Source organism: Podarcis liolepis (assembly GCF_965112155.1).
Source record: "Podarcis liolepis genome assembly, chromosome: 5".
NCBI lineage: Eukaryota > Metazoa > Chordata > Lepidosauria > Squamata > Lacertidae > Podarcis > Podarcis liolepis.
In genome coordinates this window covers 83510327-83532093 of record NC_139556.1, presented here as the reverse complement: position 1 = coordinate 83532093, position 21767 = coordinate 83510327, and the positions used below count along the sequence as shown (strand labels likewise).

General features: G+C 43.8%; 2 protein-coding genes across 5 annotated transcripts in view; one reads left to right on the top strand and one right to left on the bottom strand.

The window, feature by feature from the left end:
• IFT80 (intraflagellar transport 80) overlaps nucleotides 1–5823 on the top strand; it is a 74795-nt gene extending 68972 nt beyond the window's left edge. For both annotated transcript variants that reach the window (XM_083504082.1, XM_083504083.1), the window contains exons 17-20: nucleotides 673–762; nucleotides 868–1040; nucleotides 2265–2388; nucleotides 4435–5823. In XM_083504082.1, coding sequence (XP_083360208.1) covers nucleotides 673–762; nucleotides 868–1040; nucleotides 2265–2388; nucleotides 4435–4548 — 501 coding nt within the window. In that variant the 3' untranslated portion in view covers nucleotides 4549–5823. The remainder of the gene's footprint in view (nucleotides 1–672; nucleotides 763–867; nucleotides 1041–2264; nucleotides 2389–4434) is intronic.
• LOC310707414 (putative membrane protein C3orf80 homolog) overlaps nucleotides 1–21278 on the bottom strand; it is a 52424-nt gene extending 31146 nt beyond the window's left edge. The window contains exons 1-2 of one of the 3 annotated variants that reach the window (XM_083504605.1): nucleotides 20313–21278; nucleotides 6013–6049 (exon numbers count right to left, since the gene is read on the bottom strand). In XM_083504605.1, the coding sequence (XP_083360731.1) occupies nucleotides 6017–6049; nucleotides 20313–20843 (564 nt within the window). In that variant the 5' untranslated portion in view covers nucleotides 20844–21278 and the 3' untranslated portion in view covers nucleotides 6013–6016. Of the gene's footprint in view, nucleotides 1–6012; nucleotides 6050–18364 lie in introns of those variants that run through there. The other 2 variants (XM_083504606.1, XM_083504604.1) reach the window with 2 other exon arrangements.
• Nucleotides 21279–21767: the final 489 nt, after the last annotated feature.

Genomic DNA, 21767 nt, shown 5'->3' with positions numbered 1-21767 from the left:
AATGAAGTTTCATCAAGTAATTTTGCTATAATATGTATGGAATTTGTAACTTTCTGATTTATTCGCATGCATTTGAAATTGTCATGATAAAATAAATATATCAGTTGTCTCTTGTAGCATAGTTTAAAAGCAGAATCTGACATTTTTATTGTCCATCATTTTGGATCTTTTCTGTTACCTCTGGCTTCTGCTTACATTTCAGTGTCAGTAGTGAACAAATGTTCTTATTCAAATAGAAAATTTAATTGTAGAGTATCCCCCTTTGTGGAGAAAGAATATCTACTGGCAAATCTGTTTGCTGCCCATATTTACTACTACTACTACTACTACTAATAATAATAATAATAATAATAATAAATTTTATTATTTGTACCCCGCCTATCTGGCTGGGTTTCCCCAGCCACTCTGGGCTGCTTCCAACAGAACACTAAAAACAGAATAACACTTCAAACATTAAAAACTTCCCTAAACAGGGCTGCCTTCAGATGTCTTCTGAAAGTCAGATAGTTGTTTATTTCCTTGACATCTAATAGTAGAAATGAATAAATGTGGGGTTGAGTGATGAAGGACCACAGTGACGCTTTAACAGCTTGATATAGACTTTGACTTCTGCTCATTTTTCTTTGGCTGAAAACAAATGATTGTCTTAAGCTTCTTCTCTTTCACTTTAAGGATCAAACATTGTGGGCATGTTTAGCTGCTATGGCAGTAGCCAGTAAAGATATGAATACAGCAGAAGTAGCCTATGCATCAATAGGTGAAGTAAGTAGATTCACCTTAATAGTTTGGCTTCTTAGTTTCTTGCAATGTAACTTTAAATGCGCTAATTTTATTATAACTGTTGCATTTTTTTAAATAAAAAAACAGATTGACAAAGTTCAGTATATCAGTTCTATTAAAGATCTTCCATCAAAAGAATCAAGATTGGCTCATATCCTGCTTTTCAGTGGAAATGTACAGGATGCTGAAACACTACTTCTTCAAGCTGGCCTTATTTATCAAGCTATTCAAGTCAACATTAACCTTTACAACTGGGAAAGGTAATATGTTTGTTATGGATGTAGCATATGCCTTACAGATTCAACTGATACTATTGTGAGATACTTGTAAGTCAATTCCATTATTTTATTAGTCATTGTTCTCTGACATTTAACTAAAATTGTTTTGAACACTAAATATTTGGGAGAAAAAAGAATATTTAATCCCATTATTCTGCCCCAAAGGCAATATATGTTCTTATGAATGTAAAAGAAGGACCGGATTCAGCTAACAGGTCCCACTAGCTGAAGCCTGCATGAATATGTGTACTAGCACAATGGGGCTTTCTTCCTCCCCTCACCCTATTTGCCCTCAAATTGGTTTGGAGGGGGGGCAGGAGACTCCCCCCCAAAAAAAAATCATCATGTGTGGGAAGATTGTTCCATCAGGCAAGCGCTGACAGAGCAATTTCCCATAATATTTAAGAGAACCCATAATATTTAAGAGAGCCTGTTTTTGTTGGTGTGGTTCTTTTTAACTGTAGAATTGAGTCACCAATGTAGAACTTGTGTGCTTGCTCTTCCATTCTACTTTAAACATGCTTTAGTTGAGATATTTCTAGTCATGGATTGTTTAGTTGAGATTCCAGCCTTGCAGGGGGTTGGACTAGATGACCCTTGGGGTCCCTTCCAAATCTAAAGTTCTTCGATTCTATGAAAGACCAAACTGGGTCTCTTTGCTCCTTACTTACGTATAATATTTATGATTTTCTTTAAGTATAGTAGCTGGGATCCGTGAAGCCTATTTTAGGTGAGCCAGGGGCTTCTCCTGTTGATAAACCCCAAAAGTCTCTTGTGGAAATCCCTGGAGTCACAGATTTTTAACTCCAGCAATACAGGGACCACAGAGTGGCATTATTTGTGTTTAGAGTCTCTCCAATAGTTATATGAATCATTGTTTACGCTTGAAAGCAGCAATGTTGCTTTAAAAACATCATAAACTTTTTGAGTAAAGTATATTATATGGGGAAGATACGTTTCAATTTCCTAATAGCACTGTAAGGACAATAGAAATATGACTGCTTCTCATAACATACTTCATAAAATTCGTCCAGTTCCTAGACATCATTGCCAGCACTAATGCTAGGTTTCTTCTTGCTTTATGTCAAGAAAACTTTCCACCAGTGTAGTCACTGTACAGCATGTATTTTTTATAAAAACCAAAGCATTTGTAATTAGGCCAGTTTCTGAGTTCAGCCTGATGAGCTCATTATTGTTTTCTTCTAGGGCACTAGAACTTGCAGTGAAACACAAGACACACGTTGACACGGTTCTGGCTTACCGACAAAAGTTCTTGGATGACTTTGGTAAAAAAGAAACAAATCAGAGGTTTTTGCAGTATGCAGAAGGGGCAAGTATTTGTGGAAGCTGTGCTATACATTGTCAGAAAGTCAGCATTATAGCTGTGAAACAATTTGAAATCATAGTTTAATATGAGATTAGTAATACTTTGTGCTCGTGCTTTTACAGTAGCAGATAAAACTAACTGTTTATTATCTTTAGTTTTCAGGATCTGCATTTTGTGGCTTAATTTTTAATGTCTACAGAGCTGGGCCCAAAGTATGTTAGGGGATATCCTATGACAATTTTGACAGTCACGCTGTGTAAATATTACACAGCTGCGTAATATAGGTGGAACTCAGACATGCTAGCCACATGACCCAGAAGCTCCCTCGGCCAATAAAGCGATATAAGCGCCGCAACCCCAGAGTCGGCCACAACTGGACCTAATGGTCAGGGGTCCCTTTACCTTTACCTTAGAAACATTAAGGTTGGAGGGGCTGATTCTGTTTCTGAAGCTTTCAGTTTTGAGGTTTCACCAGTGCAAGCTGGTTCAGTAACAGATGCGGTCATAACCTATTCTTGGGTTGACATCCTGTGGGGCCACTACAGCAAAAGCCCCAGTGCTGTTTTGCTTAGCATAGCTTTTAGTAAGGTATAATAAATATTATCTGAAAATCATATGCAGCTTTTGGCAATCTGCATCATAGCCTTCACGCTCCTCCTGTGTAAGAGAGGGATAGAGATTTAGCGAAGCAGCATGTGGGACTTAACTTGGCCAGCAATATTTGGCAAGTTTTGATTGAACTATAACAGATCTCAGTAGCAGCCTTCTGAAACAACATAAAGTAGTTGTGGTAAAGGGAGGCCTCATTTGGCTCTTAAGTCACCACTGTTATTTGTGCCATCTTTGATGGAAGTGGAGACATAATATACAATAAGTGGGAATACAGGCTGAAATCCAAACAGCTAATGCAAGGGGCTTCTGCAAGGGGCCAGTTGCCTTTTTAATTTTAACAGCTGAGTTCTTTAACAGATCACAAGCTGCTTTTGAAACTCCCATCAATTTCAAAATCTGTTTCTATGTGACATGGGGTCATGTTTGATAAAAACAAGCATAACTCTTTGGGTCTAGAGAACATATTTCTTACTTCTTTAGATCCTAGACATTTATTAATTCTAATAAAATTAAGTTTGTTTTTTGTTTTTTGTATTTGCTGTGAAGCTGTGGTACAAACTGCAGTGAATATGGCAAAAGATGGATATCATTCTCTTGCACACATACACACCCAGAGAGAGGGGGGGGGGAGAGAGTTTTCATTGAAAATATTTAGGAGTCATTGCTTTCTAAAGGTTCTGAAATATGCACAAATTCCATTTCTTATATGTAGGATTACAGTACACATACATGTTGATTTCGCAGCTGCAACATTACGTGTTGATTTGCCTCTATGAATGTGCCATTACAGATACAAAACCTTAGCTAGGGCTTTTATATATACCCGCATCACCTCAAACAGTACTTTTAAGTGGTCAGTTCACACATTCAGCAGCCAGTCAACAGGTTTAGAGAAAACAAGCAATGCTAGATCCATTAAAAGAGATATCAAAATCAGTGAAAAGGTTAAAGTCATAACTGAGATGCACAATGCCTCTAGATGTTTGGGTGCTGTATTTTAATATTTTGGGTGAGGATCTGAAGTACAACTTTTGAGCATACAAGGGCCTTTTCAGTTCCCCTCCAGCAGCAGCAAACCCCACCCTGCAATCAAGTTTGCCTCTAAAGTCAGAGGCCTTTCCAGAGTGACAACCCATGAGCTGCAAGGGGCTGCCAACAGAAGGAAAAATTGGCAATCCATTTGCATGCAGAAGCATTTGCTGCACCCACATGGGCTTGTCTGGATCGCTGCCATAGTACCAAGATTTAGTTTCTTAATCTTGCTAACACATTGCAGAAAGCTGCCCAGCCACAAAAGGCCAACAAGCAGAAAGTTATGAAGAAATCTGTAGCAGATGTAACGTATAAAGTAAAGACTTGTCAGGTTAATTTATATGCATCTACTATAATTATGATTAATGGATACTTTCTCTCCCCCTCGCCCCCTGGCTTCTGCAGCTTGAAGTCAACTGGGATAAAATCAAAGCCAAAATAGAATTGGAAATTGCTAAAGAGAGAGAACGAGCTGCAGCTACACCAGCAGTCAGAGCAAGCGTAACCATACAGCGCTAAGTGGCATGTTGATTATATTAAGTAGTGGTTTTATCACTCTGCTACTTCAGCATACTGGTAAGCCTTGGTATTTTGGGATGGACAGTAGTGCCTGACTCCCATATCCTGGACTTTCTATACCTATTGCTTTATTGTTAATGCAAATGAATTTGTATGTATGTCATCTTATGCTACGAACGACAATCCTATTCTGGTTATGGTAATATGAAAAGTTTGGAGTGAGTATGGCATATGTTACCAGAATCAGGTTCTCTGACTTGGTTTCTCAAAAGAAAAATATTGGTCTTGGTAGCAGAGCTGAGGCAGTGGAAACTATCACATAAATAAATGGCCAGCTATTAAGATTACCAATAGACAAGCATGGAATTTATTTTCAAAGCAGACCGCTTACCTAAACATATTTATGCCTAAGGAAGCTCTTTTTGTATACAAGTTTATGGGTCAGAGGTATAATCTGCCTGAAAACTGAGGAAGCATTATACCATGAGCACAGACTGAAGTCCTGAAACTGCTGGATAATGAATATTTCCAAGGAATTTAATAAAGTTTCTGATTTGTTTTTCTTTTGTAAATGATTTTGAGATTGCAGGGTTAACTTTAGCAGAAGCAGCATAATGAACCCTGCTAGCATGAAACAAATTTTGTTGATATAGACAGTGGCATACAAGATGGTTGATGTAATGGGTAGTCCTTAATTGAACTAACTTCTGTTGACACTGAAGTATACAAAACATAAACTCTGTACAATGAATACCAGCATATGCAAGCACCAAACTGGAGATACTTTTTAAAAACTTATTTTCTCCCAAGTTCAACATAGCAAGTAATCCATCTAACACTGTGCATATGTTGTAAAATGTATTTGTTTAAAATGACACTTATTTTTTCTAGAAATAGTTAATGCTAGGTGATAAGGCCTTTCTATTTTTGAAAAGGTTCAGATATCCCCGTCCTTTAAAAGCATTTTGTGATGGTAAGCTGTCCCATGTCCCTTATTTATATATGGTATTTCACCAGTGCACTGGGGATTTAGAAAAACCTCAAGCCATTTTATTGGTGTAGCCTCATTACCTGTCCAAAGTATCCCCATTGCCAATGATTTCAAGAACACAGCACTAATGTCCCGATTGTTTAATAGGCAAAACACAGTATTTTATGGTGATATCAATAGTAAAATATTTTTGTACAATAAATCATTACTTGGAATCATAAATCATTTTGTAACTGGTGTTAATGGAAATGCTGTGCCTTTCATAATAAATGCATAAATTATTACATGTTTCGGTTTGTTAATGAACGTGCTAAATGAAACCATTCTCTCCTTAAGCATTTGCAATACTTTGAAATATTACAAATCCACCACAGGCTTTGTTCCTGTTAGCCAGGAAAGCAGCCTTACGTATCACTTAGTGCCGTGTCAAACGTACATAAGAAGCATGGACAGCCAAATGGCAAGGGACTCACATTTTTACCATAATGTCCGAAGTTGGATCACTGAGCCCTTCAATGAAATGTGAGAGTTTTACCTTGAATCTCAGAGCAGAAGTGAGGATTTTTGAAGCACAAGTCTTTGTCTTGTTTGTCATTATGGCCTAATTGGACTCAATTGATCTCTAATAAATTATATTACGTAGAAGCCGTTCTCATCCATTGTAAACAATATTATCCAGAACAACTATATAAATATAATACGAATATGAAGCTGAAGCTGAAGAGAGAGAAAATGTAGATTTCACGTTCATTTATAAAACTTTAAAATTCATTTAAAACATTAACAAGAAAGCCCTCTTCAGGCCAGGGTTTCTGTTGCTGAGGAGGGAGCTATACCCACATGATTCCCAGAGGGCTATGGGGTTTTAAGGTGACTGTTCAGACAAATGAACCCTAATCTTGAAGCATTGTCAGAATGAAGGGTGTTTATGCAATACAATGCCTTTTGGTCTGGAACATGTGTCATTTCTGAACATTATTCCAAATTGATCAAGGAAGCTGCTGTATTTATTCACTGAGCAACAATATCTACCCCTCTTAATTGCAGAGAAGTCACCTTTACGTGGTCAGGTCAACGGAACAATGAAAATAAATCTAATGTTTTTGCCAGGATAGATGGCAATAATCAGAAATGATGTCATTTGCGTCATCTATTGAAAATGTTTTATGGGTTTCTTTGAAACAGAGAGTTCTAGCAATGTGGAAAAAAGTACTAGGATGCTTTTTTTTTTGCATTCCTGGCAACCTTAGCTTAACTGGTTTATCTTCCCAATGACTTTCAGGAAAATCTGTCTTTGCCAATGATGAAAGAGCAACCTATAGTGAAAGAGGTTACTGAAAATATTGATTTATTGTGGATCAGGCAGTTATAATGGTTTATTAGACTTACAATTTATTAGGGTCCATCGTTTTCTAAGCTGTAGACTTTAATATACAGTAAGTGGGTGGGGGGAGAGGAAAATTAATCCAAGGCGTTTTGTTAGACATTTGTATATCTTCACTTAAAATTCACAGAAGCCTGATATCTGTCCACTTAATAAGTTAGTAATTGAAATACAGAATCATTTAGATTGGAAACTGCAGGTTTGAAAATAGGGGGGGAACATTTTCTGCCAGATCTTGAGGGCCCCCACCCCCAGTGGGCCATTTTACCAGATGGCTAGGCCCACCTAGTGGGTATGATTTCAAGTGACCAATTTTTTCTTTCCAGTGTGGCCTGAGCTCCAGCTCTGCGTCCAAGCCCCTCCCTGCGGAAAAGGGTGCCTCGCTAGCTGCGGAAAGGAGGAGGAAGAGGAGCTGCCACCACTGGCCACCACAACAGGCCTGTGTGTGTGTGATGTCACACATCCGCATTGCAGCGGGAGTCTCTCACAATTTTGGGAGGGAGATGGCAACCCTCTTTTGGAGTGCAAATCCATTGAGCAGGCCCTAACCATGTCAGCACTGATGTTAACTACAGTTAGGAGTATTAAGGGTTCCTGCTTCCAACATCAACAGCCAGCTTTAAACCGTTGTTTCAGATACTGAATCAAACAGGAACCCTGAGAACCTCCAAAAATGGTTAACATAAATGCCAATATTAAAATTGTCTGTGATTAATCTCAGCAAGAGACATCTGCACTCCAAAAAAGAGGTGGCACGATTTGAGCAAACCAGTTGATGGCCATGTCTAATCATTCAGTAGTGTTATATCTGCACTGGCATCATGAGAATTCTCACTGTAGCTGTGCTAGCAAATGATGTGAGCAAGAGTGAATTTCTCAAAACAGACCCTCTCAAATGCTGTTTTAACTTCATACTTTATTTCATCCAATTAGTTATTATAGAGCTCAAGTTCGGTATGTTGAGTTGATGACAGAACCCCTAGTTAACATTCCAACACATTTAAGAAACATTCCACAAGGGAATGAACGTCTCCCAGTGGACACACGTCCCCAGGTTTTGGACACACAGGGCTTGTACTTGTGCACTTAATACATTTATAAATGCTCTGGTTGCACTAGCTAGTAGTTGCTGCTATGGCATACTTTTTAGCCACAGCGGAAATGCATAACTTTGCAACCCAACTTTTCTTTAATTTCTTCTGTTATTTTTATTCTGTGATACTCCTGGAAAAAAGTAACTGTAGCATGTTCGTAACTGATAGAGAGAAGCAATTCTGTGATTAAAGATAAGCAATAAAAATTGCACTGCTTGCATTTTTTTATAAATCCAGAAGAAGCAAAATCTCAACCAAAAATGTACGTCCCACTGACAAGAGCCTCAAGGATATGCCAAGCTATTACACACCCCAGTAAGGTTTTTAAAGTACTAAAACACTCCAGGCCCGGTTTCAAATGGGACTCATGCCAAGTTAAAATGCTTTTTCAAAGCATAAGACAAATCTGAAAAGTAATAGGATCCTGGCATATTTGCTTTGGCTTCCCTCACAGAAATGTTAAATGATTCCCATAATATAATTTGCAGTACTGGAGTAATTTGGGCTTGTATTAAATATAAATGAGAAATGTACCATTTTTATCAAAATTTGAGATAAGCTGGAACAATGCACCTCCCTTTCTCTCCTGTGAGGATTTTGTGGGCAAATAAAAAGCACTTGGATCTTCATCTTCAAATGCTCCAAGGGGAAGAACACAAGGAGTGCCCTGCTGGGTCACACCAAAGGCACATCCAGTCCTGCACTCTGAGAGTAACCAGCCACATGCTCCCGAGAAGCTCCTGAGTAGGGCATGAAGCTGAAAATCATTCCCTGTTGTTCATTCACTGCATCTGGTAGCCAAATATAATGCTTCTGGATATACAGGCTCCCCTTTTAGCTACCATGGCTCAAGCCACTGGTGGATAGATGGATAAATTTGTCTTGATACATTTAAAGCCCCCCTCCCATGGCAGTGGGAATCATCCTATGTGGTACCAGTGATTAGGGCAGTGGTCCTATGTACACTAAGTATTTAAACATGCATAGGATTGGACTGTAAATTTATTATGTGCTGTGTAAGAACACCACAGGGTACGATCCAACTAGGCTATACTCTGAGTAGACCCAATGAACATAGCATATGAATGTAGCAAGCTGCCTTGTACTGAATCAGATCGCTGGTCTATCTAGCTCAGTGCCGTCTACAATGATTGGCAGAAGCTCTCCATGGTTTCAGGCAAGGAATGTCTCGCAGCCTGACATACACTTGCCTGTGATTAAAGTTCTGCATGGATAGTTAGTCATGTCCATTAATTTCAGAGCATGTCCTCTGAGTTTGACTTAGTTGGATCATACCCTGTTGGCACAGTGGCTCTATCCAGATGTTTAATTAAAAGCATAGTTACATCTGTATCATGATTTGCCCAAACTCCATTTAACTGGTTAGACAACAACAACCTGATGGTTTGGTGGTCCTATTTCCCCTGCATAACTGAAAAATTGAGAAGCTGAAAACCTATTAATGTGCATTTGTAGCTCTGAATGGCTAACATAGCGCATGGCAGAGGTGGAGAACCTGTGGCTGGACTATTGGATGTTGAAGCCTAACAATATCTGGAGGACCACAGAAACTTGAAAAGGGTTGGAAGTCCCACACATTCAGTTCCTACCATTAAATGTAAACCCTCTCTATAAATCAGAAAGTGATAAGGATGGTGGGTTTTTCTTAAGAGTGTGTGCTACAAGATGAAGCAGAAGACAGGTTGATTTGGAAAGGACTGCAGTTTTCCCAGGACTTGCGGTTCATTTTTAAGCCCCACCTCCATCTGCAAAAGAGGCTACAAATGTGCATGTGAATTAAGGTATATGCAAATTTGATGCAAACTTGTCATCTTTGGGAAATGCAGCAGAGGCTTAATCTACATTCAGTATACTGGGTCCCTTAAAACCTCGCTGGTACCCCCAGCCTTCGTCCTTGTTTGTATTTTGAACGCTGTATGAAGATTTCCCAATTATTTCTGCTTATTATGAGATGTGAAAATAACTGCAACAAAGACTCATAAAAGGCATTCATTTTTTATTTTTGCAGTTTAATTCTGAATATAGTGGAAAAGGAAGCTTTCATATCGTGCCGCGTGAATTTTACCCACCCCTCACAAAACCTGATTTGCTTCTCAGCGAAACCTGCAATCCACCCACTCCCCAGCTTCTTTTTAGTCCATATTCAGTTCCCCTTGCCCTCATAAGCTAAACACATCAAAATAGAGCATTCTGTGGAAGCAATCAAATTCCCTACTAAAAGCAAAATCCCATAATTTGAAAAATGATCTCAGCCACAACTTGGTTTGGCCATATTTTCATCGTAAGGGCTGGGACCTTTTGGTCAGAAACTTTTAGGTCAGCTTCCCCCAGATTGTTCCCAATTTGTTTTGGGGGAGGGGCAATGCTCGCACACACTCATTATCATCATTATTGTCACATCTTTCCTGATTGTTCCCAAGAGTTTTGTTTTGTTTTGGAGAGGGGCATTTCAGAGGCATCATTATCACCTTTTCTTCCTGCCTGACCCACAGCAGTGATTCTTCCCAAGTTCTGTTGAGAAAGATGAGTGCAGTGCAAAGGAAGAAACATTATTATTATCTCCTCATACACGCCTAATTTTGACATATTCACATTAGAAGAGAAGTTTGGGTTTGATATCCCACTTTATCACTACCCTAAGGAGTCTCAAAGCAGCTAACAATCTCCTTTTCCCTTCCTCCCCCACAACAAACACTCTGTGAGGTGAGTGAGGCTGAGAGACTTCAGAGAAACGTGACTAGCCCAAGGTCACCCAGCAGCTGCATGTGGAGGAGCAGGGAATCAAACCCGGTTCACCAGATTACAAGTCCACTGCTCTTAACCACTACACCACACTGGCTCTAGGTGAACAAATGCTGCCCTCCACTTCCCCAAAAGGCTGCACACAGGGCCTCACAGACCATAAATCTGCACTGCCTGGAGGGCCACATTTTGTCCCCCATCCCTGCCTTAATGTAGATTTCATGTGCATGCAGCATACCAATGGCAAAATGAATATCAGTTCAAGCCTCAAAACCAAAACAGCTTTTGAAATATTGGCAGAAACTCAGATGGAGCCATTGTGCTGCAGGCACTCAAGTTAATTACACAATGTGCTCCGTTTGAGGTTGTCAAACCGTGTTTAGCATTACAGCCAATGCTACCACTCTGAAAGGAAGGAGGGAGACCAAAGAAAAATTGCCAAAGATGCAGATGCAGAATGAAATCAAGGAGACATCCACAGGAGGAACTGTTGCACTGATTCATGACTTCAGGTGGCCTCACATAGACTTGAATACATTTGTGTTCCAGTCAAACAATGCGACACAGTCTCTAAATAACCTCAGTGATGGTGATCTAAATAGGTAGGTTGGCCACAGCACCAACTACAAAGCATGATTTTAACTTTGTTAAACCAGCTGATAACAGGGACCATAGTGCTATCAAATTGAGTGTGTATGTAAGTTGAGAATTGCCAAGTAAGTCCAACGATCACATGTGGCTTCAAAAGAAGAAACTTATCAAAAAGGAGGAGAATGAAAGGTAAAATGAAGGTGGTTAAATATCTCCAGAATGCTTGGAGGTTGTGTAAAACTGCTATAATAGAAGCTCACCTGCAACGTATACTATCAATCAAAAGGTACCAACAGAAAATACCAGCATGCTTAACAGAATGAAGGAAGCTATTAGAGACAAGGAGCCTTCTTTTGGAAAATGAAAGTCTTGTCTAAATGAGAACATAAAGGAACACAAACTTTGGGGGAAAGAAATGCAAGGAATGCAGAAAAATAACTAAAGTAGCACATTGCTAAAAGCAAAGACTACAATCACCAAAGAAATAGAGTGGTACCTCTGGTTATGAACTTAATTCGTTCCGGAGGTCCGTTCTTAACCTGAAACCGTTCTTAACCTGAGGTACCACTTTAGCCAATGGGGCCTCCTGCTGCCGCTGTGCCGCCAGCACACAATTTCTGTTCTCATCCTGAGGTAAAGTTCTTAACCCGAGGTACTACTTCCGGGTTAGCAGGGTCTGTAACCCGAAGTGTTTGTAACCCGAGGTACCACTGTCATTAGAAGCAGGTAACTAGCTAAGGAGAGTGTTTGACTTTTGGATGACAAGGATGTCAAAGGTGTGCTAAAGGAGGAAAAGGTGATTACAGAATAGCTGGATGATTTTTGTGCACCAACCTCCACAGTAGAAGTGCAGGGAGACTGCTGTTGCACTCAGATCCTTATTTTTTTTGCTTTCCGTAGGCATCTGGTTGGATGCTGTGAGAACAGGATGCTAGACTACTAGATGAACCGTTGGCCTGATCCAGCAGGGCTCTTATGTTATTGCAGCGGCTCTGCTCCTAACTTGCAGGGTTGCTGCCAAAAAGTAGAACCAAGAGACTGTTGCTCAGCTTCATGGCTTTGGGGCTGTGTGGGATCCCACAAGCATCTGTCCTGTCACCTATATGCTATATGGAATCTGTTACAAGCGATCATCTGGGGATTTGGAGCATTGTGTCATCAGTTTGTGCACAGTGCTATCTCTCCATTCCATTAGAACCAGGGGATACTATGAAGGTCATGGACTACAGGCAGTGATGGACTTGATGGGGACCAATAATCTGAAGCTGTAAGTGGCTAGTTCCTGTGTCCAGGAATTAGATAGATGACCTGTTCTGGGAGGGGACATGTACCCCCCCCCTGAAGGAACAGGTTCATATTCCTGGATTTCAACTTGTCAATGAAGTCCATAGCTGTCAACTTTCAGATTTGAAAATAAGGGATCAGCAGCCTCACCTGTCCCGGGGACCGTCTACAGGATATCTAACAATCTGGTATAGCAGTGGGAAGCAGCGGGAAGCGGCACTGGAATAAAGGAATTTCCCTCAAAAAAAAGGGAAGGTTGACAGCTATGATGACGTTTCAAGTTGCTTCTGTGGTTAAGAGCGCTTATGCCCAGCTTAGGCTGCTCTGCCATCTGCAGCCATCCCTTGATCAGGTTAGCATTACCTTAGCTGACCATGCTTCAGTGACCTCCCACTTGGACTACTGTAATGCACTTTATGTGGAGCTGCCCTTGAAGTTGGTCTGGAGGCTGCAGAACACAGCTGCTAGATGGGTAAGTAGGACAGCCTGGTGGAACCGGTCCTTTCACTGCACTGGCTGCCAGTGAGCTACCAGGCCCTATATACACCATAATATAAAGTGCTAAATAGCTTGCAACCCAAGTAGCTAAAAAAAGAGGAGGGAAAAGGCTTCCCTAGTATTAACCATCTTGGACCCTACAATCTGCAGGTGATGCATTGTTGGTGGTGCTACCAAAAGGGGCTGGCGTTGCATCCATTCAAGGATGTTTCCAGTATTGGTTCCCCACTCATATAAGGCCCTTTCTCGTAAGCTGGATCTGTCCCCATCATTACTAACTTTCAGGAGGAATTTGAAAAACTGAAATAAGAGAAATATGGGGAGGGGGAGCTTGACAGAAGACTGAGTAGCAGGAGCTCCTCCTATGCCTCCCAATAATCTCATGCACGCATAACACAACCACCACACTGGTTTCCCTCCATCCAAGCTCACTTTCAATTTTATAAACCTTCCTGGGGGGGAAGAGAACTACCTGGGGAGAATTGGCAGCTGCATTAATGGTTAAGAACCCCTGCCTACCAGTAGAGGCACCTGCCTTCAGCCAGCCCTCAATTGCTTGCCTTCTTTCGGTGCCACTGGCTGTCAGCTGCCTCCTCCTTAGTCCCACTAGGCTTAGTCTTGGATTAAATTTTAGAACTTGTAGGAAGGAGGATGGGGATGAAACCAGAAGAGGTTGGTGCTGCCTGTCATGGTCTCTGACCACCCACCCACCAGCTGTTGTCCTCTTTCCCTTCTGCCTTACCAATCCCAAAGGTACCAGCCACCACTGCCTTCTGCTAAGGTGGGCAGTTAAAGTTAAAGGTAAAGGTAAAGGTACCCCTGCCTGTACGGGCCAGTCTTGCCAGACTCTAAGGTTGTGCGCTCATCTCACTCTATAGGCCGGGAGCCAGCGCTGTCTGCAGACACTTCCGGGTCACGTGGCCAGCGTGACAAGCTGCATCTGGCGAGCCAGCGCAGCACACGGAACGCCGTTTACCTTCCCGCTGGTAAGCAGTCCCTATTTATCTACTTGCACCCGGGGGTGCTTTCAAACTGCTAGGTTGGCAGGCGCTGGGACCGAACAACGGGAGCGCACCCCGCCGCCAAAAAAAGAGGGCCAATTTGCATATGCTGATTGGTGCAAATTTGGAAATTTTTGCTATACTTTAAACAGAAATGCAATGCAGCTCACCAGAGTGGATGGTTGCAACCAGGTGACCTGTATGCCTGCCGTGCAGGTGTGAACATTTGATGGGCAACTTCCATGACTCTGCGTTCCGCTCATATGGTTCTTTTACTTTAAACTGGGCTTGGACTGGACAACTGAACAAACAGAGATTGCTTTCAAATAGAGGACTGTGCTATGTAGACATTCACCTTTCCTCCTGCCTGCTGACTTTCCTGTGAATGCTTCCTTAAATCTCACATTAGCATTATGAGGCAAAAATTAAGTTGGAGAAACAGTACCACTGACTGTTTCACTGGTTTGGTGTTACTTAATCTGCATCTTGGGGAAGAACTGGGTGAAAAGGGGCAGGGTGGCAAGGTTTCTTTTCCTGGTTCGCATCCCCATATTTTCATAGATGATCAGAAGAATATTCCTTTTGCAAAGATCAAGTTATTGGCTCCACCTCTGGTGTATTTCAATTGCAGGAAAGTGACTAATAATGGAGGCCATTTAAGGTTTCTTTGTTGTGCTCTCTCCACCCCCCCCCCCACGGCCGTACATTAGTTTGTTTTGGATGCCACAGATTTTCATTTTCAAAGTGCATAGCTCTCCTAAAACACTTCCATCTAATAAACACAACAATTAGCACACAAAATATGCTGCTGCTGCTGCTTGAGATATGAAAATGTATCGCTGCCTCTTAACCACAAGCTTTAGGAGACACCTGCAATGCTTACATCCGAAACAACAGTACTGCGGCAGATGGAATGGAAGCTAAAGGTCAATCGTAATCTAAAAAAAAAAGCCCATAAAATATTGATCATATTCACGCTACAGAAATAGGACAAACCTTCCCCAATCTGGTGCCCTCCACCACCCAGCTGGGAATAATGGCTCCTAAAGGGCACTAGGTTGGGGAAGGGTGTATGAGGATTACAACACATAATAAAATTGTGGAATTGGAAGGGACCACAAGGGCCATCAACTTCAGCCTCCTTGCAATACAGGAATCTTTTGCTCAACATGGGGCTTGAAACCCTAAGAGACTAAGCTAGAGGGACCATGTAGCTTTTAAAGTGCAGTCAGACTACAGGTTATTCACCTGCAGCTTACTCCTAGGTAACTAAGCAAAGGCTTGCAATCATTCTGATCCTAATGAATTAGGTATTTGTTATCTAGTGTTGCTCTTTCATCTGTGTTCATGCCTGTCAGTCTGTATACAGTGGTACCTCGGGTTACATACGCTTCAGGTTACATACGCTTCAGGTTACAGACTCCACTAACCCAGAAATAGTGCTTCAGGTTAAGAACTTTGCTTCAGGATGAGAACGGAAATCATGCTCTGGTGGCATGGCAGCAGGAGGAGGCCCCATTAGCTAAAGTGGTGCTTCAGGTTAAGAACAGTTTTAGGTTAAGTACGGACCTCCGGAACGAATTAAGTACTTAACCCGAGGTACCACTGTATACATCATGCAGCTGCCTGCATTTCTGAACTCTCCTTGAGGGCCTGCACTTCAAAAATATAAATTTATTCTTCACCTTACAAAAATAAAGTTTACAAATATTTTAAAAGCAGTTGCAAGACTGTTCTAGAGGTTGTGTGTCTATATATTGGTGACGACATAGGTACTGGTCAATAGGTGCCCATCAGTGTCTAGCTTCAAACTGAAGTAAGCTGAAAACCTGCAAATTCTGCCCCCCCACCCCCAATAACCACACATCCTTTTGGACAGAAACATGCACATTTGTTTAAAAGGCACTGACAGCACTTTCAACCACTTTTGCCACTTAAAAAAGGCTGTGATTGTCTTCATCTTTAGACAGGACAAAGGAAATCTTTAGGCACTGAGTAAAAGCTGTTGTCCTCACCTCCTCATGTAATATCTCTGGCTTCAAGAGGGATAGGGAGTCTCAAGGTGAGTTCCTGGCACAGAGGCCTTACTTTTAACGACTTGGGCATTGCCAGTATTAGCTTCTTCTTTTCAGAAAAGTGGGTCCATGCTGATTTGAGGCACCTATAATGCACATCTGACCGACTGAATTCCCTGTTTACATACGGTGCACATGCTAAGGGTCAGTAAACACATGCACACACGAAACACTTTCTATAGTCTTGGTGTTAAGCGCACTTCTTTACACTCACCTAATGTTCTAAGCTGCAGGACTGAAGTTGGACTGTTGAGGAACATGGGATGCATACATAGAAGTAAAAAGTGTACTGTACATTAATAAACTACCCAGAATGGGTCCGAGTATAACAAGCACAGAGCTTGCAGGAGCAACAGACTTGTACAGACTATGTAAAACCAGTAACTGAATTGGTGCCTGAACCCTTTGCACTTTAACTGACAAGGCAAACTTAGCCCCACATGTGCTTAGAAGTGACTTTTAAGTTTTATTGCGGCTGGTCCACAATACAGCCGCTAGGGTTGTGACTGGTGCTGATGCTTGGGAGCCAGTGGTACCCATCTTACATCACCTTATCTGGTTTTTGTTCACTTTTGGCTATGTTTCCATTGCTGCTTTGTACTTGAAAATCCTTCCCTGCCTTAGGACCAGCATGACACCTAATGGACCATCTATTTCCATGTGAGCCTGTTAATCTATTAAAAGTGTTGCCAACCTTTGAGGGCTTGTGGGTACATTTGCCAACTGGAGAAACCGTTGTGTGCAACACACACAGCAACCAAGAACAAACCACAACCTAATCTACTGGCTACCATAGAATGCTTTTGAGCCTAAGGGAAATGGAACCCTGCTGACTCCAGGGAAGACCTCTGCAGATGCAGGTGGGATGGGTGAATCTGTCAATTTTTGTTTCTCCCAGTTTCTCTTTTTTCCATGCGTAAGTTCAGTTCTCTACATTTCCACAGTTAGTTGAATAGTGTCCCAAATTACAAGGAAACTCTGTGGCTGGCTGCAAATTTGATCTTACCTTTATTATTTTATTTGTTTGATTGTTTATCACCATTATGCCAGAACTTCATGGTGACATACAATAATAAATGATTAAACTATCCAATACACTTCCTCTAAGAATCTAATGTGTTTGTTTGTTTGTTTTAAAAAGCTGCCTGGGCGGCTCAGGCAATGATGGATTCCTGGCAGGTGTTATCAGCTGCACATGCCATAGCATTTACCTGATCTTATTGTGCAGTAGCACCAAGCCTGCCCAGCCCTATGCATGTTTACTTGGAAATAAGCCACATATAGCTCTCTGGGACTTACTCTTATGTAGGTGTTTCAGCCGCAGGGTAGTAAATGCAACACTGTAGTGAATCAAAAGTTAGTTCAACTGATGTAAATGGGACTGTGCGGTCCTGGCAACCAATGGGATTACAAAGGCTGCTGGACGCTCACTTCTTGCCTCCAACCAACTGGTCACAGATAGCCATCAAAACCAAGGTTTATATATGTTCCATGGCACCATCAATGATACAAAATGGAATTTTATTGCCTGCAACATTGCATGACTCCCAGGCCCCAGGTGGGGAGCCAGCATGTGCAATGATCTTAAATGTTTGTGTTGATCAGAGCAAAATATGAAGTAGTGGGGGAAAGAGAATGAAGTAGTGGGGGTTTATTAATCTAAGGTCATTTACCTAATCTTCATACTTTGCACTTATGCTGAGTGTTTCAGGTGTGGTACATGCTTCGCAAACATTATTTCAGCCATGTTGGTAACAGCCTTCCAAGGAAATAGAGTGGTACCTTGGGTTAAGTTAACTTAATTCGTTCTGGAGGTCCATTCTTAACCTGAAGCACCACTTTAGCTAATGGGGTCTCCTGCTGCTGCCGTGCCGCCAGAGCACGATTTCTGTTCTCATCCTGAAGCAAAGTTCTTAACCCGAGGTACTATTTCTGGGTTAGTGGAGTCTGTAACCTGAAGCGTATGTAACCTGAGGTACCACTGTATCATCCTTACGTTGAAGCTTGGTTGGGGTGGGGGTGGGGGTCCAGCAAGGCCTCCTGGGCATTGTTTGACCTGGTGTCTCTCCTTAACTGTGCTACATTAACTGCATACGGAACAGTCGAGGGTCCCAACTAACAGAAGTGAACAAAGCTTCTGAGTTCATCAAAAATCTTTTATCAGCCCTGCCCAATGACAAAAACCACAAACCAAACAAGAAGTGGGTGGAGATAAGAGATAAAGATGTTGCAAGGTGGAGAGGTTTGCAATTGTCTGGCAGTGCAATCCTCTTATGCGTGTCTATGTTGCAAACAGCTTTTGGATGTCCCACGGGAAGTGATTCATAAATGATTAGGATGATAATAATACTCAGAAATGCCCTCTTAATTTTAAATGGAGTTCACTCTCAGGTTAAGAATGTACAGGATTGCAGTCTTAAAATATTAAAGCAGAGGTTAGGCTATATGTAATCTTAACATACGGTATACTAATCTGTAACCCATCTGTTATAAAAGGGGGGGGGAAGTGTGCAGGTACAAAGGGCGGGAACGAATCTTTAGCAAGCCCTAGCCAGAAGTGGGAGCTGCATCACCGGAGCACACATCTCCCCAACAGAGACTCCCCCCTAAAGAAGTGGGGTGCTTTCTCTGCTCTTGCAGCAAGTCTGCCTGCACCTGCACTCCCACCCATGTCTACATTGTATGGGGATGAGATTGCACGCCACCAGTACTCAGTCAGGGCCAACACTGATGATAAAATCCAAATTATCAGAAAAGCCGTAAAACTGCGACTATTTATCACTTCCATCCCTGTAGCAATCAGTGGAAGGATCAACAGCAGTTTATACTCTGCTTCGAAGAAAGTTTTTCGATGAGTTTCCCAACCACCATCAAAAAATCAGATCCGTAGCTGGGGGGGGGGGAGAGGGCTAGCTGGGGGGTTTTTGCCCAGTGAAGCCTCCAAAGGGGTGTCATTGAGGCCCCCAGCCTGTGTGTGAGTGTGTGTGTACACGCAAATGTGTGTGTGTGTGTGCGCCAAACTGGGTCTTTGATCTGGGTGAAATAAAGCCTAGTTTTGCACCTGCAAAAATAAAGACCCCCCCACCCAATCTTTCGGAAGTGAATTGTGGCAAACTCCTTAAATTTAGGGAAACCAAAGAAGCAATGAATGAAAGTCCCAAAACGGCGACTATGTCTTTTGACCCCCCCCCTCAGCCTTCAAAGGAAGCTTTGCAAGACACTGACTCTAAATCAGCTGGAGGTCGTCGTCCCCCCCCCCTTTGCTTTTTTAAGACTGCAATCCTATGCGTGTCTACTCGGAAGTAAACAGCACTGCATTTCAGGGCGTTTAATTCTAGGTACGGTAACTGGGCTCAGGGTTGCAGCCGGAGGAAAATTCCCGTAGGGAGACGGAAATAAAATTCCAAAACAACTTGAGCTGCATTTGCCGCATATTAAAACAAAAAAACAAAAACCACATCCATCGACCCCTTCCAGGATTTTAATCTGCGGCGAGAAGAGGGGTTCGTTAACACAATGGAAGGCATCTCCGCGAGGCAAGAAGAAAAAGAGAGGAGGAAAATAATAATAATAAAATCTTGCTTTCTCCTAGTTCCGAACGTGTCCAACTCGAATGCATGTCACAGGCACTTAATGAACATCTTAACGAAAAAAATGTAATCGATGTATCTCCGAAATCCCAGACGTGGAAGGCCGTCGGGCGGGCAGAAGGAGGCAAAGGCGTTTTGTGTCCCTCACGGCGGGTCGGTTGCCCTCCGTTGCCAACACCGTTTATGCTCCTGGAGCGCGGGACCCCCCTTGGGGCGACCCCCTGCCTGCCTGCCTGCCTCCCCGCCCGCCCCCTCCACCCGCCACGGCGTCTCCGTGGAAAGGGGCAGCTCCGTCGGGCCACGCGCGCCGCCGCCCCCTCGGGGAGCTGCAGCTCCTTGTGGTGGGGATGGGGGGCCCCTATGGGAAAGCGGGTCCTCAGCTGCCCGCCCTCGCGAGGCCTCTCCCCGCGCCCGTGGCCAGGCTGGTGACGGGGAGGACGAGGGGCTGCTGCTGGAGGCGCATGGACTCCTCGTAGGTGGGCAAATACTTCACCTCCTCGTAGCTGGGCAGCTGCAAGAAGACGGGCGACACGACGGGCAGGAGGGGGGGCGGCGGCGGCGGCGGCGGCGCCTGGCTGCTCCGGCCGCTGTCGAGCAGCGAGTCCTGCGACGTGGCGGCCGTGGCGTTGAGCGGGGTGCCTCCCCGGGCCAGCGAGTCCCCGTCGCCCTCGTCGCCGTCGCAATCGTCGTCGTCCTCGTCGTCGTCGCGGCGGCGTCGTCCCGGGCGCCGACGGCTGTTCCTGCGCGGACTCGGGCAGATGACGCGCTGCAGGAAGTAGCCGATGGCGAAGAGCACCAGCAAGATGAGCAGCCCCGAGAGCTTCCTCACGAACCAGCCCACGTTGTCCAGGAACGTGTGAAAGGGCAGCCGGCAGCACTTGACCTCCGGGTAGGTGGCGTTGCCGTAGCTGCAGCAGCTCTCCTGCTCGCCGCACTTCAGCTCCGCGCAGCTGCCCTGGCAGGGCGGCGGGCACAGCAAAGCCGCCCCCAGCGCCAGCAGCCCCGGGGGGAGGCCGGCCCCCATCCTCCTCCTGACCCCCTCTCGCCCTCCTTCCTCCGTCGGGCACCGGATCACTCGAGGGGAGGAGGAGGAGGCAGAGGGGACCTCGCTGGCCCCTCCACCCTCGCCCCGTCCAGCATGCGCTCTGCAAACTCTGGCGACGGGGCCAGGGAGCTGCCGCCGAAGGAGCCTCTCTCCAAGGCTGCTGGAAGGCGGCCCCGCAGAGCCGCGGGATGGATCTCCCTTTAGCCCATTGGACCAGCTGCCGAGTGCGGAGATGCCGTGCAAGATCTTGCTTTTTGCAAAAGCTGCCCGCGCAGCTGGGTCCTGCAGGCGAGAGGCGGGAAAATCTGGCACCGGCTGTGTGTGTGTTTGGTTGCGCGCGCGGGGCGCCAAAGAGAGAGGGCGAGCCGGGAAGGGGTTAATGGGTCCGAGGGATCGGCTGGCTTTTTTTCTTTTTTGCAGCGCTTCGATCTACATTAACATAGCTGCCTGTCGCCTTCTCCTTTGGAGTAGCGGCGCACACCCCTCTGCTCCCCCATTGCTGCTCGAGTTCCTGCGCTTAAGTGATTGGATTCCCCTATTGGCGTTATTTAAATTTACTTGCTGCTGGGAGCTGCTGCTTACCATATTTCTGGTCTTATTTCTGATTAAAAATTGATGATAACCATTTGGCGGATGTTAATGGGCTTAATGCAGCTCTTCTTCCATTAGGGAGTGGGGAGGCTGCGATTTTCCTGGCCGGGTGCCTCCCTTACGCTTCCCAGCCAGGGAGAAAGGTCGGTGTCTTCCTTTCCCTGGAGAAGGTGGAGGAGGACCCAGAAGGCTGTCTAGCAAGGAGGGTGTTAAACGTCTTGAGACATGTGGGCAGAATTACCTTTCCATAGAACTGTATAGTTGGGAGGGACCCCGAGGGCCATGCAAGAAGCTCAACTCTGACTGATGGCC